The 15324-nt window shown below is 43.0% G+C and overlaps 1 protein-coding gene across 8 annotated transcripts in view; it reads left to right on the top strand.

Annotated features, from left to right (window-relative positions):
• Nucleotides 1–300: 300 nt before the first annotated feature.
• Nucleotides 301–15324, top strand: part of cdc42bpab (CDC42 binding protein kinase alpha (DMPK-like) b) — a 132766-nt gene continuing 117742 nt past the window's right edge. For 5 of the 8 annotated variants that reach the window (XM_037538147.1, XM_017720194.2, XM_037538145.1 and 2 more), the window contains exon 1: nucleotides 815–992. In XM_037538147.1, the coding sequence (XP_037394044.1) occupies nucleotides 815–992 (178 nt within the window). Of the gene's footprint in view, nucleotides 993–15324 lie in introns of all 8 variants that reach the window. The other 3 variants (XM_037538148.1, XM_017720198.2, XM_017720193.2) reach the window with 1 other exon arrangement.

Below are 15324 nucleotides of genomic sequence, written 5' to 3'. Positions count from 1 at the left end.
GTCTGAGAGGAGCTCGATTATAAGGAGGGAGTTTAAAGGGAGGAAAATCGAGCTGGCTAAGCCGTCCTTTCGCAGTGCTCGCTCGCGCTCGCGCTCGCGCTCTCTCTCTCTCTCTCTCTCTCTCTCTCTCTCTCTCTGTGTCTCTGTGTCTCTGTGTCTCTGTGTCTCTCTCTCTCTCTCTCTCTCTCTCTCTCGCGCTCTCGCGCTCTCTCTCTCTCTCTCTCTCTCTCTCTCTCTCTCTCTCTCTCTCGCGCTCTCTCTCTCTCTCTCTCTCTCTCTCTCTCTCAGAGGAGGGGCTTTTGTACGGGCTTTTGTAGCATTGCAGATCCGGCGCTGATGCGTTTTCGGAGGTTACTGCACGATGGACAGCCGCGCGGCCGTGTGAGCGGCGGAGGACGGAGCCGTAGCTCTCTTCGGGCCGAGTGGACACGGTAATGTCCTTCTGGACGGAGCAGGAGGAGCTGATAGAAATACCGAGGGAGGAGGCGCCGAGCGGCGGCCGGGTTTACGTCAAATCCACCGGCCAGGGCAGGGGCTCGGTCGGTCGGTAGCAGCAGGGCTAGCGAGCTCTGTTTACTCTGGTTCCGAAAACCCAGGAACATTTGAGATGTTTTATGTCACATCGAGCCTCAAACCGAGTCACAGGGAGGCGTTTTTCCAGGAGGGCCATGACTGACCCGCTTTAGCCGGACCGCAGTTTGCCTGCTCTGAGCCTGTAAGCGTTTTTCTGGTGAGCTCGCTGGAGCTCCAGCGTGTCGAGCTCTGTCGGAAATAATCGGCCTCGTCGCGATTTGAACATATAAAGTTTGGAACCATGTCTGCAGAGGTTCGTTTGAAGAAGCTGGAGAAGCTGGTTTTGGATGGCCCCTCTCAGTCGAGCGGCCAGAGCCTGAGTGTGGAGACCCTGCTGGATATCCTCGTCTGCCTGTATGATGAGTGCAGCAACTCTCCCCTCAGGAGGGAGAAGAATGTCCTGGAGTTCCTGGACTGGGGTGAGATTCCTGATTCATGCCTCTCTTGTCGAGTTGAACGGCTTTTCTGTAAAATGTCAGCCCTGAGTAGCAGCGCAGGGCGACATCGACGGTATTCAGTATCACGATATGTTCACATATCAGATCATCTTTAAGTTTGCACTAATATGGTGACCTCTTTCTACCTGAGTCCTGCTAATCTGGGCTTTGTACAAACCTAGTATAACTTGTTCGCCCCAGGCTGTCCCTTAAAATCACGCAGAGGGACCCTTGAACAACCTTTGTAAAGGTTAACCAAACAAAAACCACATTTTCTGAAACAAATATTCAATTTGTATGTATTTTGGACTCTGACATACGCAGCAAATGGCACGGCAACTGGAACGTCACGGTATAACATGAATATAATGCGTATAACCTGTCAAATATGTCTCTGACTGTATGTCAGTACCTCAGCGTGTGGTAAAAGCAACTTATCGCCTCACACTAGTTCTACAGATACAGTCTCCCTTCACCTGTCAGCAACACCAAGGTGGTCCCCTGATGAGTCCAGTGCGGCTAAATCAGCAGCTTGGTGTGGACTGTTGCGGTAACATGTTGAGTAACATTGTTATGGAAAGGTCTAGGACCCCACCTGCGACAACACAAGTCATATCTGAGTTAGCTGAGAGGAAGAAAGACAAAAACTGGCAGAAGTGAAATATGACATCATCGCCGGACTGGTTTGTGCACGAATGTGGAATGCAGCCGGCTCACCTTATCCGGGCCCTGTTGTAGGCCTACTGCTGAAGCAGGCGAGGTAGAGATAGAAGAGTTTGTCACTCAGTAAACATGGTTGTATTCACGTGTACGTCCCTTCGTTTAAGCATTATGTCCTCTCGCCTTTCTCCTGAGTGTTGTTCCCTTTTTTTTTTTTTTCCGAGATTTGCCCAGAACAGTCTGTTCCGACTGTATTGATATTGCTTGTTTCATTTCTGTGGCTTACTACCTTTTAATCTCCGTAAACAGTGTTGATTAAGCTGATGCTGGTTCACAGTCAATTGCTCTCATTGCTTTGCACTCATAATCATTAGGGGTAGCCTGTGATGGGCACAGAGCTCAATCTGCCTCTGTGGCTTGATTCCTTGTAGTTTGAATGCGTGTGGATGCATCAGGAGCCGATGGTGACCGAAGGAAACATTGGCTTTGACTCAAAATGCAGATTTTACAGACTCGGCGTGGTTAAGTGGGGCACATACACAGATATCAGTGTATACAGTTTTATTCCGGCGTTCTGTTTTTACTGCTCTACAGTCACGGATAAAATGAATACAGTGCTAGTCAGCTCATACACTGTGGCAGTACCCCTCTTGTCACTGAGGTGTCACAGTAAATGGTATTTTCTAAGTTATATTGACTCCACACACCCCGTTCCGTCTCCAGGCTTTTTATTTTATTGTTCTGTTTTAAATCATTCGGTTATGAAAGGGAACATATACTAATTATTCACCTGGAAAAAACTTCTTGAAGGTGCACAGTTGGACCTTAAAACTGCTGTTGAATGTTTGAGGGAACATTTACATTGTTTGTACATTGATGAACAAAAAATGTGCCAGCATTCTAACAGTGTGTATAACAGAAGTGTAGGAACGAAGAAAACACTTTTTTTTTTTTTTTGAGGTTGACAGTAGTAACACAGACAGCTGTCTTCCAATCCAGCAGGTTTGAGAGCCATTATATGACGTTGTTCTCCCATCCTTGATTTCTTTTGATGAGTTTTTGACTTGTGCAGATGTTAATTTCTGGACAGTGTAGAAAAGAGGTGAGGAAGAGGGTGCAGGCAGGATGGAGTGGGTGGAGACGGTGTCAGGGCTGATGTGTGACAGAAGGATAGCAGCAAGAGTGAAAGGGAAGGTTTACAAGAGAGTAGTGTGTCCTGCTATGATGTATGTTTTGGAGACTGAGGCTCTGTCTAAAAGACAGGAGGCTGAGTTGGAGGTGGCGGAGATGAAGATCCTGAGATTTTCGTTGGGAGTGACGAGGCTGGACAAGATTAGAAATGAGCAGATCAGAGGGACAGTGAAGGTGGAGCAGTTTGGAGATAAAGCCAGAGAGGCCAGGTTGAGATGGTTTGGACATGTGTTGAGGAGGAATAGGGGATATATTGGTCAAAGAATGTTGGAGATGGAGCTGCTGGGTAGAAGGAGAAGAGGTAGACCTCAGAGAAGGTTTATGGATGTAGTGAAGGTGGACATGGAGATGGTTGGTGTAAAAGTAGAGGAGGCAGTGGATAGGGCAAGATGGAGGCAGATGATCCGCTGTGGTGTCCCCTAAAGGGAGCAGCTGAAAGAAGAAGAAGCAGATGTTAATTTCGTAGTGTTGTGTTGGCTTATGACATACTGTATTAAATGTATATATTTTTTGCTTTCATCCCAGGTTTAGGTCCTGTAGTTATATACAACACAGGGCAAATGGAGGCAGATGTTATGTGATTTGTGTTTTATGACCTCCATTTGAAGGTGGTTTGAGTGATATGATCACAGCACATCTCTGAGACGCATTGTACCCCGTTCACACCTTTACTTAAAGGTGTCCGCTTTAGATCACCCAAGGTGCATGTAAAGTTGATGATGGCTCCGTTGTTGTTCTTGGGGCGCATCAGGACACTTTTGTGTTCACACTACTACAAATGTGGTCCTATGTGTGTCTGAGCACCTCCGAAAGGTGATCTAAGTGTTCAGATCACAATGTGTCTCCAAGACGTGTTCGACCTCATTCACACCTGTGATTAATAGGGCTGGGTAGTTTAAAGTAAATATCTAATTGTGACTTTTGGAGCCCTGTGATGGACTGGCGACCTGTCCAGGGAGTATCCTGCCTTCCGCCCAATGACAGCTGGGATAGGCTCCAGCAGCCCCTGGGACCCAGAAGGATAAGCAGTTTAGATTGTGTGTGATTTTTTTGGAGCAGTATTATGACTGTAATTTTATTTGCAATTCCTATAAATTAAGGATTAGCCTTGCTCTCTTTTTTGGCCAGGAAGACCAGCGTATCCCCTTCTTCCAGCTTCAATCTCCAGTGCTGAACACCGTTGTGTTTGTGTTGTCATGTGTGCATCTTGTGGGTGTTTGCTTCTGAATGGTCTAACTCCGGTGTGCTCACTCCTGATCCTGGAGATCTTCTTCCCTGGAGAGTGCAGGTCCAACACATCTGGCTGTAACATTCGGACACTTATGACCGCCTTCGTTACCTGAATTGGGTTGGGGCTAAACTCTTTGTGATGACCGATCAGCAGCACCAGGACTGGGCACCCCAGATCTATTTAATCTCCAGGCAGTTCTCAAGTTTATGTTATCAAATAGAACAGTCCCCTGTTTTAAACTTGCAGTGATTAATTACATTTAGGGTATCATTCTTTCAAAGAAGGGAGACAATTATTTATCATTGTCCAGTTGTTCAGTGATATGAAGCTGAAGTCAGATATTCACCAGCTTCTTGTTTGAAATTTCCTGTTCCACCTTAAATGGAGCAGCAGGTACATCGGTTGGATGCGCTTCAGGCATCGGAGCTGCTGGACTGTTTAAGGTGGAACAGGAAATTTAGCTACTTGGCTACTGAGACATTAGCATGGTGTTAATGATTTTTATGCTTGTTACGAAGAAAATGACCGTAAATAATTGAAATGATGTTAAGATGATACAGTGGTTATTGTATTTTTTTACTGAGAAAATTCTCACATTAGTGTGTTTCTTTGGTCACTTGTGCAGCCATTGTGCAGATTTTTCTTTTTTCTTGTAACACTGTTTGTTTGGAGTGAGCCTCTGACAAACCTTCGTTTGGAAGGTTGTGTGGCCCTAACACTTCGCCCTACCCCTCTATCTCAACAACAATCGGGACACCATACCCCTAGATGTGAAGGCGCAAAACAGGCTAAGAGCTAAGTGGTAGGGGCAAGGGGTGAAATGGGATTGGGCCTTAGTACTATCTACTTGTCATCAATCATCAAAGATGCAAGATGTTAATACCAAGCGTGAACAGGGTTTACAAAGACATGGTATACCCACCTATCCAAACGCTACACTATTCACGTGAAACAGAACTTACATTTACAGCATTTGGCTGACGCTCTTATCCAGAGCAATTTACAATTTGATCATTTTATGTGTGTATGTGAAGGTAGTGTTAGGAGTCTTGCCCAAGGACTCTTATTGGTACAGTGTAGGGTGCTTGCCCAGGCAAGACTGAAGATTGCACCCCAGTCTACAGTGTAGAAGGCATAGATCTTGCCCACTACACCATACCAACCACTACAACTTCAGCGAAACTCTTTGCAGGTCAGTATCTCCAATTCCCTGCTATGTCCAGTGTCCTTTATCACAGACATTGGTCTTCAAGCTGTTGTATTGGATTTCATTGTTAGGATGATGAGAGAGGATGGAAGATGCCATGCCAAGAGCAGCCTACTGCCTGAACTACTTTGGCAGGCACAGTGGAGTCAGCCTATGTAGTGGATAAGGTCGTATGTTATTTCATGGTCATATTAGAAGACAACATGAATCTATGAGGCCCACAAGCCAAAGAGTGGCGTGTCTGCTCTATTGGACATAGAGCATAATTGAGGCCATCTGACAGGACACTAGTGCAAAAGCTCCTCTTCAGTGCAAGGTTCAGGACATCCTTGAGAAGGTGTGTGTGCCTGTAAGAGTGTCGGTGTATTTGCGTGCCCTTTTCCGGTGGGCCGGCCCGGCAGGGCAGAGTCAGGAAGCCATTTGGGGCCACTGGACACACGATGATGTCATACAGGGAAACGGCTGTGCATTGTGTTTGTCCTCTTTGTGTGCTTGACTATTTAAAGAGGCATTGGATAGATCCATTACTCATGGGTTCATTAGTACACAGGCGCACACTTAAATCCACACAAACGCACTCATTCATTCACTCCAGACATCTCTGGACACGTTTCAGTATATGGCTCCACAGCTGATTGTCCGAGCGGACGTAGACGTGGCCATGGAGTTTTGGAGGCAAAGGGAGGTTTGTTGTCGTCGAGGTCCGGCGTGACTTCACCAGGGACCCCATGTCCTGTCTCTTTACAGCACAATAACACGCGTTTACATCCTCAATATTTCACGCAACCTGTTCCAGCAGGAGGTCCGGGCGTATGGAGAAGGAACTCTGAGATAAATTTGGTTTTATAGCCATGGAAAACCCAAGAGCTCCATCTGGCTTTCCTCACCACATCTCCCCGAAGGGCACTACACCGGTTCATTAGCTCTCTCTGCACACGACACAGGGCACTGTGACTGACCCTAGCCCACCACCCTCCCATGCCTGCCTCGCTTCTCTCCTGAAGTGACCCCATAAGCGACTGCACTTGGCAATTAAAGCACACTGATGCCCTTTGTGGTGCATGAAACTGTTCTGGAGTCTGCTGAATGTTTACGTTGATGGTTCAGTTGAGGACAATGATGGAGTGTGTGCCCTAAACTCACTACAAGTCTTGAAACCATCACAGTGAAGAATTGGAGTCACATGTACGAAAAGAAGACCCTTCTGTGCGTTGCTTAAGCGAAGGACTCTCTGGAATGCTAAAAACGGTCAGGGAGACGTTTGCCTGGGCTTAAAACTGCAGATGATGAATGATTCATTCACATTTTGCTCCATCTTCTTTGCCAGCTGAAGCTAGACTGGTGACCCACAGCCATCTTGTTTTGTTCTAATTATTATTTCACTTGTGAAAGGGTGAATTCATGCAGGCTGCCAGTGATTTTTTTTTTTTTTTTTTTTCCTTCTGAATCGGATCTACAGCCAATTGGCAACAATGCTTACATACTTTTTTTTTTTTCTCCCCAGTTTCATTCTTTTTCACTTGAATGCTTCCATACAGGATTTGGGGAAGCATGTGGATCGATTTGACAGGCCCTGGTTTTTGGTGAATACTTATATTACATGCTGCAGTATGTTAAACTCGTATTCCAAATCTTAAGAGGGGTTGGCTTTTGTTTCATGATATGAGCCTCCATAACTGTATAGAAACAAACTGGGTTGAATTTAGAATGGGTTCCATTTAGCGGTGGGCAGTATGTTTGTCGGTTTTGTGATTAAAAAGTGCTGCAACATGCTTTTCTAAGTATATCATTCACCAACTGCATGTTTAATGAAGAAGAAAGCATAGTAAGTGCTGGTTAATTGGACTTGGTTCTATGTTCTATGGTTCTGTGTTAAATGTTGAATAAAATTAGTAACTTTTGATGGTGTATTTAACACTAGTGGTGCATTTTTTTTTTTTTTTTTTTTTTTTTTTTTTTCCTGTTCTAACTTCAAAATACATGTAGTTTATCACTGTTGTCAGAACAAACCTCACATCTCCAAAATGGTAACTTTACAGGAGAAGGAATAAACCTACTTTGCTTTTAATGTAAGTCAAAGGAACCAGATGTTTTTCTAAGTCATTCTGGGGTGTTTCTTTTAGTCCATTCATCGTGAATTTTTATTTTTTTTTTTTACCCTGTTCTTCAGTGGTCAGGAGTCCCATGGACCTTCACAGAGCAGGTTCTATTGGGGTGGTGGATCATTCTCAGCACTGATGTGGTGGTGGTGTGTTAGTGTCTGTTGCGCTGGTACAAGTGGATCAAGCACGGCAGTGTTTCTGGATTTTAAACACTGTCCACTCACTGTCCACTTTATTAGACACTCCTACCTTGTCAGTCCGCCTTGTAGATGTAAAGTCAGAGACGATAGCTCATCTGCTGCTGCACAGTTTGTGTTGGTCATCCTCAAGTCCTTAATCAGTGGTCACAGGACGCTGTTGGCTGGATATTTTTGGTCAGTGGACTATTCTCAGTCCAGCAGTGACACTGAGCTGTTTAAAAACTCCAGCAGCACTGCTGTGTCTGATCCACTCAGACCAGCGCAACACACCACCAGTGTTACTGCAGCGCTGAGAATGACCCACCACCCAAATTTTACCTGCTCTGTGAGGGTCCATGGGGGTCCTGACCACTGAAGAACAGTAAAAGGGGGCTAACAAAGTATCAGAGAAACAGATGGACTACAGTCTGTAACTGTAGAACTACAAAGTGCAGCTATACAGTAAGTGGAGCTGATAAAATGGACAATGAGCGTAGAAACAAGGAGGTGCTCAATGTCATGCCTGACCAGTGTATAAGGCCTGTTGAAGAAGCTTTACCAGTCTCTTATCACTCCATATGAAGCTTCCTTTTACTCTTAAGTGAAAGCAGCATATATTGTGGATCTAGAGAAGGAGATGCTGTGCTAAGCTCACAAGAAATTCAGCAAAAATACATGCATCTCTGTGTACTTGGTTCTTTACCAAGATGAGATGTTTCTCTTAGTAATGTTTTAGCACCCAAGGCCCAGAAGTAATAATACAGTTTAAAGCCAAAGAATTCACTTCTGCTCCCTCTCCTGTTTTTTTTCTGCCCCTCTCTTCTTTCATGCCTCTGTTCCCTCCTTCCACCACACCCTCTTAAAGCGTGCACGCACACACAGTGAGAGAAACGTCCACACGTGATGTTCAGAGAAGCGTTTTTTCTGTTGTGGACGGTACACGTGTTTTAAACGTTATCGCCAATGTTTCAGCTAAATTCTGGGGTGCTTTTCATTGATAAGGATCAGTGAGCTGTGGTTCTTTGCCTCAATGCCTCGGTAGTCAAATGCACAGCGGTGGGTTTGGACTATCAGAGCACGCTGTAGGTGAGGCATCACTGCATTCTGTTCAGGCCCCACTGCCTCTGTGGGGAGGAGAAACTGCTGACTCAGAGGTCCTCTCCGGAACCTGAAGAAGTGCAGCAGAGAGGACGTTCACGACACGCAGCTGCTAGATTCTCCTGTCTCTTGCACACGCACACCAAAGATGGAGGCATAAGGCTTATACAACGATTTTCCTTTGTATTTTCTCTGTCTCGGTCTCTTTGTCTGTTTTCATTTGAGCATATGGCTGCTGTCGGACGAAAACCTCACATCTCTATTTTTGTCGGTTTTCAGTTTTTGACATAGTCTGAAAGTACCCTGTGCCCTTTACCTTGTTTGTAAATTTCGTGATGAACGGACCAAAAGGAACGGCCCAAAAATATTTAGAAATAAACTCTGGTTCCACTGACTTGCATTAAAAGTAAAGCAGGTTTTTTCCTTCTCCTGTAAAGTTACCAGTTTGGAGATACAAGGTTTTCTCCTGACAGCAGTGATATGTTTGAATGCGTACACCGATCATGAAGACAGCTGTCTGTATGTCTATTTGTCTGTTCTTTGTTCGCTCTCATTCGCTTAGTTTATTTGACTACATATAAATGCATAACTGTGCACCATAGATTTGATCAGTCATGATTTAAGCCTAGTTACAGAATAAAAACCAATTACTAGCGGTTGACGTTGCTGATTGCCCTGTGCCCCTGGCCACACTTTCACACTTTGGCCACTAAAATGCATGGACTGCACTTTCCTTTGAGATTTTTTGGGGTTTTTTTTGTTTCAACCATCAGATCAGTTGAACTTGCACATTCACAAAAAAATAAGTGAAAAGCAAATTACTTTTCACTTCCTGTGTGCGATCCAGAGCCTGTTCGCTTGAACATGGAGCTAACTGTTTAAAATGAGGTTTGAATTTGCCAACTGCAATGTTAACGTTAGCAGTACGATGGCTAATGTGGCAGCAAGTAAAAACTTATTTCTAGAACTTTTTCTACAACTTCTTTCTAGGAAATTTCTTCTTAGCCTGTCTCAGCGGCTGGTTGATTAAAATACGGCTTTGCCGCCGGTGGCAGCGATGAATCCGATAACAATAGTGACGGAAACGAACACAAATTCTGGGTGAAAGAGTTGGTGTGGCGAGATCAGGGGTAGCAGCCCAAATGTAGAAAGCACAACTACATCCTTTATCTGGACTAACTCAGTTTAGAATTCACCTTATTCAGAGTGAGTTAAAGCACAGTGAGCTTCAGCTGTCCCCGTAACGAATCCTCGGGCCTAATTGGTCAAAGTCAGATGGAGGCATGTTAGCAGAATAGAAATCTTCATTCTGGCTAAAAAGACCATGAAAAAAAATATATATATTTTTTATGTCTTTCTCCAGTTTGGCTGCTGTATAAAAAGCAAAAAAAGATGTGGCAGAATCATGACAAAATGCAACACCTGCCTTAAAATCTTAATATTGTAAAAACATACATAAGTATATAAACATCTTTCTGGAATTACGGTTGCAAATCTTTCAGTTTGGCCATTTTTCCTCTATTGACAAATCAATATAATTGCAAACCCCAGGTCAAAGAGATGCCTCTGCCTATTTGTCCATCTGTCTGTCTTTGTTTTCTTTTGCTCCCTTTCTCTCTCTCTTTCTTTGTCCCTGTCTCAGGTCTTGATTAGCGGACGCTGTAGGGTTGAGTCAGTCTTGACAGTGCAGATAGAGCTGTGGTGTTTGGTGTCCTGTGACGCTGCTGACTCGCTGTAATGCTGCATGCACAGGGGGCTCAGCTGGCCCTGCACTGTGCTGTCAATGGATTGATCAAGAGGTGTGTGTGTGTGTGTGTGTGTGTGTGTGTGTGTGTGTTCACAGTATATGCTGTTCTGCCCTTCTTTTTGTTGCATCCGTACAACCGAGGGTCATTCAATCTATTTTTGGGCTGCTGCACTGCCTGCAGAGGGTTGCTGGCGCGTTCCTTCAGGAATTCACTCTTGCTTGATGGGGATGAGAAAAAAATCTAAAACCAGATGAACCTTTAGATTCACCTTGTAATTGTTCAGCCATGTTCTTAAGCATTTTAACCCTGTGTAATTGCCTCAGCGCTGTTGTAAAAAGTCCCAGCTGAAGGTCCTGCAGTGGACAGAGTCTTATGTTGTCTCTATTATCATGTTATCTTTGAAAAACAGCAGCTTGTCGACCCTATTACATTTGAATACCAGGGTGGTGCACAATACTCGAGGACTCGGTTGACCACCCAAAGTGCCAGTTTTCGATTACTGAAATCACTAATTGGATCTTGGTTATAGGGAAAAGAAACAGTACAACAGTTGAGTTATTGAGTTCAGGTGTTTCAGCCGCATGAATTATTAACAGGTGTATAAAATCAAGCACATGCCAATGCAAACCCATTAGACAAATATTGGTAGTAGAATGTGTCTTTCAACATGGCACTGTCATAAGGTGCCACCTTTGCCGCAAGTGACATTTCTGCCTTGCTAGATCTGCCTCTGTCAACTGTAAGTGCTATTATTATTATTATTATTATTATTATTATTATTATTATTATTATTATTATTGCAAATCTACTTGTCCAACATCAGTGCCTTTTTGCCTGATTGGACACAGACTCCAACAAAATCTTATGGAAAGATTGGATATGTAATAGCTGAAAAGAGGGGCTAACTCCATATTAATGCCCATGGGTTTGAAATGGAACGTCCAACAAGCTCATAAAGGTGTCCTGACCATTGATGACTGAAATTTCAAAATTACTTAGAATGAATGAATATGTTAAAACCTCGGGAGCTAGAGAATTGAGAAGTCGAGTCTTTAGGATGAGGATGCAAGGTATATTAGTGGCTGATATATTATTTGCTTCTAAATGGGAAATATGATTACTGTTACAGGTCCAGTATCAAAATGACAAATTAAATTTGGAATGATTGTTTTTAGCTTCTGCATGATGCACATGTTGTCACTACTGCTGGACATTTCTGTTTCCATTACAGTAATTGGTCCAATATCAGAGTTACTGGAATTAAATTTGGCATTGTTTTTGGCTTCCTCTGATGCACATGGTGTCAACACAGCTGGACATTTCCATTATTTTCACTATGCTCTCATAGCGGACACCACCATCACCTCCTCACACAGAAGACTGAAGGTTCCCTGTCCAGGCAGAAATGCCACTTCCATTATGTAAAAGAAATAATTGATCCATCTGTGGAGGTTTATCTTTACTCAGACTGCGCTTCATATACGGATTTTCGGGGCCTAGTGAGCTTTTGATTTAGGCGTTGACTGCTGTAGAGATGGCTACAGCAACAAAGCTTAATCTGCATGAACAGCCATTTCAACTATCATTTCTCAGGCTGACGGCATCGCCGTAAAACATTTACAATAACTGCAAATATATGCAATGTACAGACAAAAGAATCAACAGGGACACATTGAGAAATGCATTAAATAAGAATGAATATGGTGTCCCAATAACACACACACACACACACACACACACACACACACACACACACAAATACCGTGCTGCGATTAAACAGCCCCAGTTATGCTCTCTTTATAATGAATGATGCGGCTGGTCAGTGTTTTAAGTACTGATGGGGTGTGTGTGTGTGTTTCTTCCGTTGTCTCCAACTTCACAGGAAATTATGGCCAAATACTGTAGTTGAAATTCTGTGGTCAGCCAGATCATCATCTCAATTGCCCCTGTGAATAATTCATTAATAGAGAGACTTGTAGCTGCAAAATAACTCGGATAGGCGTGTCTACCGCCCAACACTCCCCCCCCCCTCCATCCCCATACTTCTCCCTCTTGGTGCAAATTACAAAATAACTTCGCACTTCAGTGTCATGCTTCAGGTCTCCCTGGTCTGAAATAGTTCTACAAGCCTTAAACAAACACTGTAAGCAGTTTTTTTTACCTTACCATGGTTTGCATTTCATAGTCTAGAGACAATTATACACATTCTAAATGTGTTTTTTGTTTTGTTTTGTGTTTTTTTTTATCTATTTATTTATTTATTTGTTTATTTATTTATTCTTGAATTCAATGTTCAGTGTTAGCTTCACAACAACCGATTTAAGCACTGCAGATACACATGATACGTTACACACACTCTGATGGTTGCATAGCACACGCAGGGAGAGGGGGGATGGCTTCTATATAGCTCCAGTCATTCCTGATTATCTCCCCTCCATTCCGTTTCTTTAATTCCACATGAAAGGCCTAGTGACGTGTAGACTGTAGCTGCTGGAGGAAAACATCTTAACTTGCTGGCTTTGCTGTCTGTAGCATTTGCCACAAGATTGCCAATCCTCTTACAGCACGGTCTTCAAAAATTGGCTAGAAGATGGATCCAGTTCAGCCACAAGGTCCTTTTCTATTTTATGCCTGAAATGTTCAGTGCATGACAACATCTGAGTCCAACATATCAGTACCACAATATATCATGAGTGAATTTTTTTTGGTATGCAAATTGATACGATTGTTGATGTATCAATATATCTGAGTAATATCAGCAGGAGGAATAAAATGCAACTGAGCAGCCCAAGTTGACATTCTGGACCTTTTTACAGTTATTTATGAATATGTGGAAACTGTGCCGTCTGCAGTGAATGTTATCATAATTTGAGTGTGTGGTTTGCTGTTGTGAGTCGTATCACATTAGCTGTGATCCAAAGCCTCGACTGCATTTCTTGGCTGCTAGCAGGCCGTTCCAAAGTAGAGGAGCCTTCATATATCACCTAGAAACCAGCCTATGTTCTCAGTGATTTAGAGGACACAGTAGATGTATCTTTACAGGCCTTTAGTTTCCCACAGTTCTCTGTGCGAAGAAAAAAAAAACAGCACCACGAAAATGGCAGAAATCGACGATTTTAAAATGCAAATTGTTCACATACTTGAAATCGTCTTCGCTACATTATAGAGTGTAAAATCTCTGACTAATAATTTTTCCATATATTGTATTTTATTTAGAAGTATTTGTGTATATGTAATTATTATTTATCATACTATGTAATAACATCTCCATTTCTGTAAAGAAATGAAAAAGCAGTAAACGCAATGCTGTGGCTCCATTTCTCTCACCAGCTCCCTCATGAGTTTCACGCCATTCTAGTGACGTCACCACGCAGCCTCATTAGAGCTGCTCCATTTGTGTGACCGATAGGCTACTAAGAAGGAGTCCTTCATAGGACAGTCCTACCGAGGACCCGCACTACCTCGGCTGCAGCCAAGGCTTTAGATCGCTGCTACAGTATCGTATTGGGAATCACTAGAGGCCCCATGATATGATGTCACAATTTAGCGGTTTTTAGGCTTCGTAAGAATCGCTGTGATAAAATTTGTCAATGTCAAAGTTTATTACTTTTGTTATTTACTGTGTTTAAGTCTATAATTTAATCTTTAAAGATTTTTTTATTTAATTAGAATTTCTCCTTTGAATTAAAGAAAATTAGTTTATTTTCAACGTCATTGAATTGCATTAATAGTGAAATAATATACGCTATATTTCCAAAAGTGTTCACTCACCCATCCAAAGCATTGAATTCAGGTGTTCCAATCACTTCCATGGCTACAGGTGTATAAAAGCCCCTAGGCCTGCAGACTGCTTCTACAGACATTAGTGAAAGAATGGGTCGCTCTCAGGAGCTCAGTGAGTTCCAGCATGGTACCGTGATCGGACGCCACCTGTGCAACAAGTCCAGTCGTGAAACTTCCTCACTACAAAATATTCCACAGTCAGCTGCTCCCAGCTTTGTGGGAACAGTTTGGGGACGGCCCCTTCCTGTTCCAATGTGACTGTGCACCAGTGCACAAAGCAGGTCCATAAAGACATGGATGAGCGAGTTTGGTGTGGTAGAACTTGACTGGCCTGCACAGAGTCCTGACCTCAACCCGATAGAACACCTTTGGGATGAATTAGAGTGGACACTGCAAGTCCAACATCAGTGTCTGACCTCACAAATGCGCTTCTGGAAGAATGTTAAAAAATTCCCATAAACACACTCCTAAACCTTGTGGAAAGCCTTCCCAGAAGAGTTGAAGCTGTTATAGCTGCAAAGAGTAGGCCGACATCATATTAAACCCTATGGATTAAGAATGGGAAGTCATATGCATGTGAAAGCAGACGAGTGAATACTTTTGGAAATCTAGTGCATCTATAGTTGGTCTTATGTGCCAGTCGTATTTTTGTTCATCCCAAATATTATAATACTATGCTATAATTATTTTATTTTATTCGCCCACTCCATGCTTGTATAGTCATTTGAATTGTATTGTGAAATTACTAATTGCTAATATGCAGTCCTTCTCATGATTTCAGCTGCACGGTATGTAAGGTTGAACAGTATGATGATATTTTATGATTATTGTGATAAATTAGGTCACAATATGCTTTTCTAATTTTATCTTGGGAAATCATTCTTACTTCAAGATCACAGACTAATGACGTTCCATTACAAAGTGAGCATAAATAGACCTGTTGAGTTGGATTTAGTACAAAAGAAAATCAAATAGGTGTAGCTTTGTTGTTGTTGTTGGTACTGTTATAATATTTTAGTATATGTGGTAACGCAGGACCAATTTTGTCTGTTCCAATTTATTATGTCTCAGAAAAAAAAATATTGTGATGCACGTCATGCATCATTAAAATGTCT

The sequence above is a fragment of the Pygocentrus nattereri genome, chromosome 4 (genome assembly GCF_015220715.1).
Source record: "Pygocentrus nattereri isolate fPygNat1 chromosome 4, fPygNat1.pri, whole genome shotgun sequence".
In the NCBI taxonomy this organism is placed as follows: Eukaryota; Metazoa; Chordata; class Actinopteri; order Characiformes; family Serrasalmidae; genus Pygocentrus; species Pygocentrus nattereri.
The sequence above is the reverse complement of the archived record's forward strand: the minus strand, read 5'-3'. Positions and strand labels throughout refer to the sequence as shown.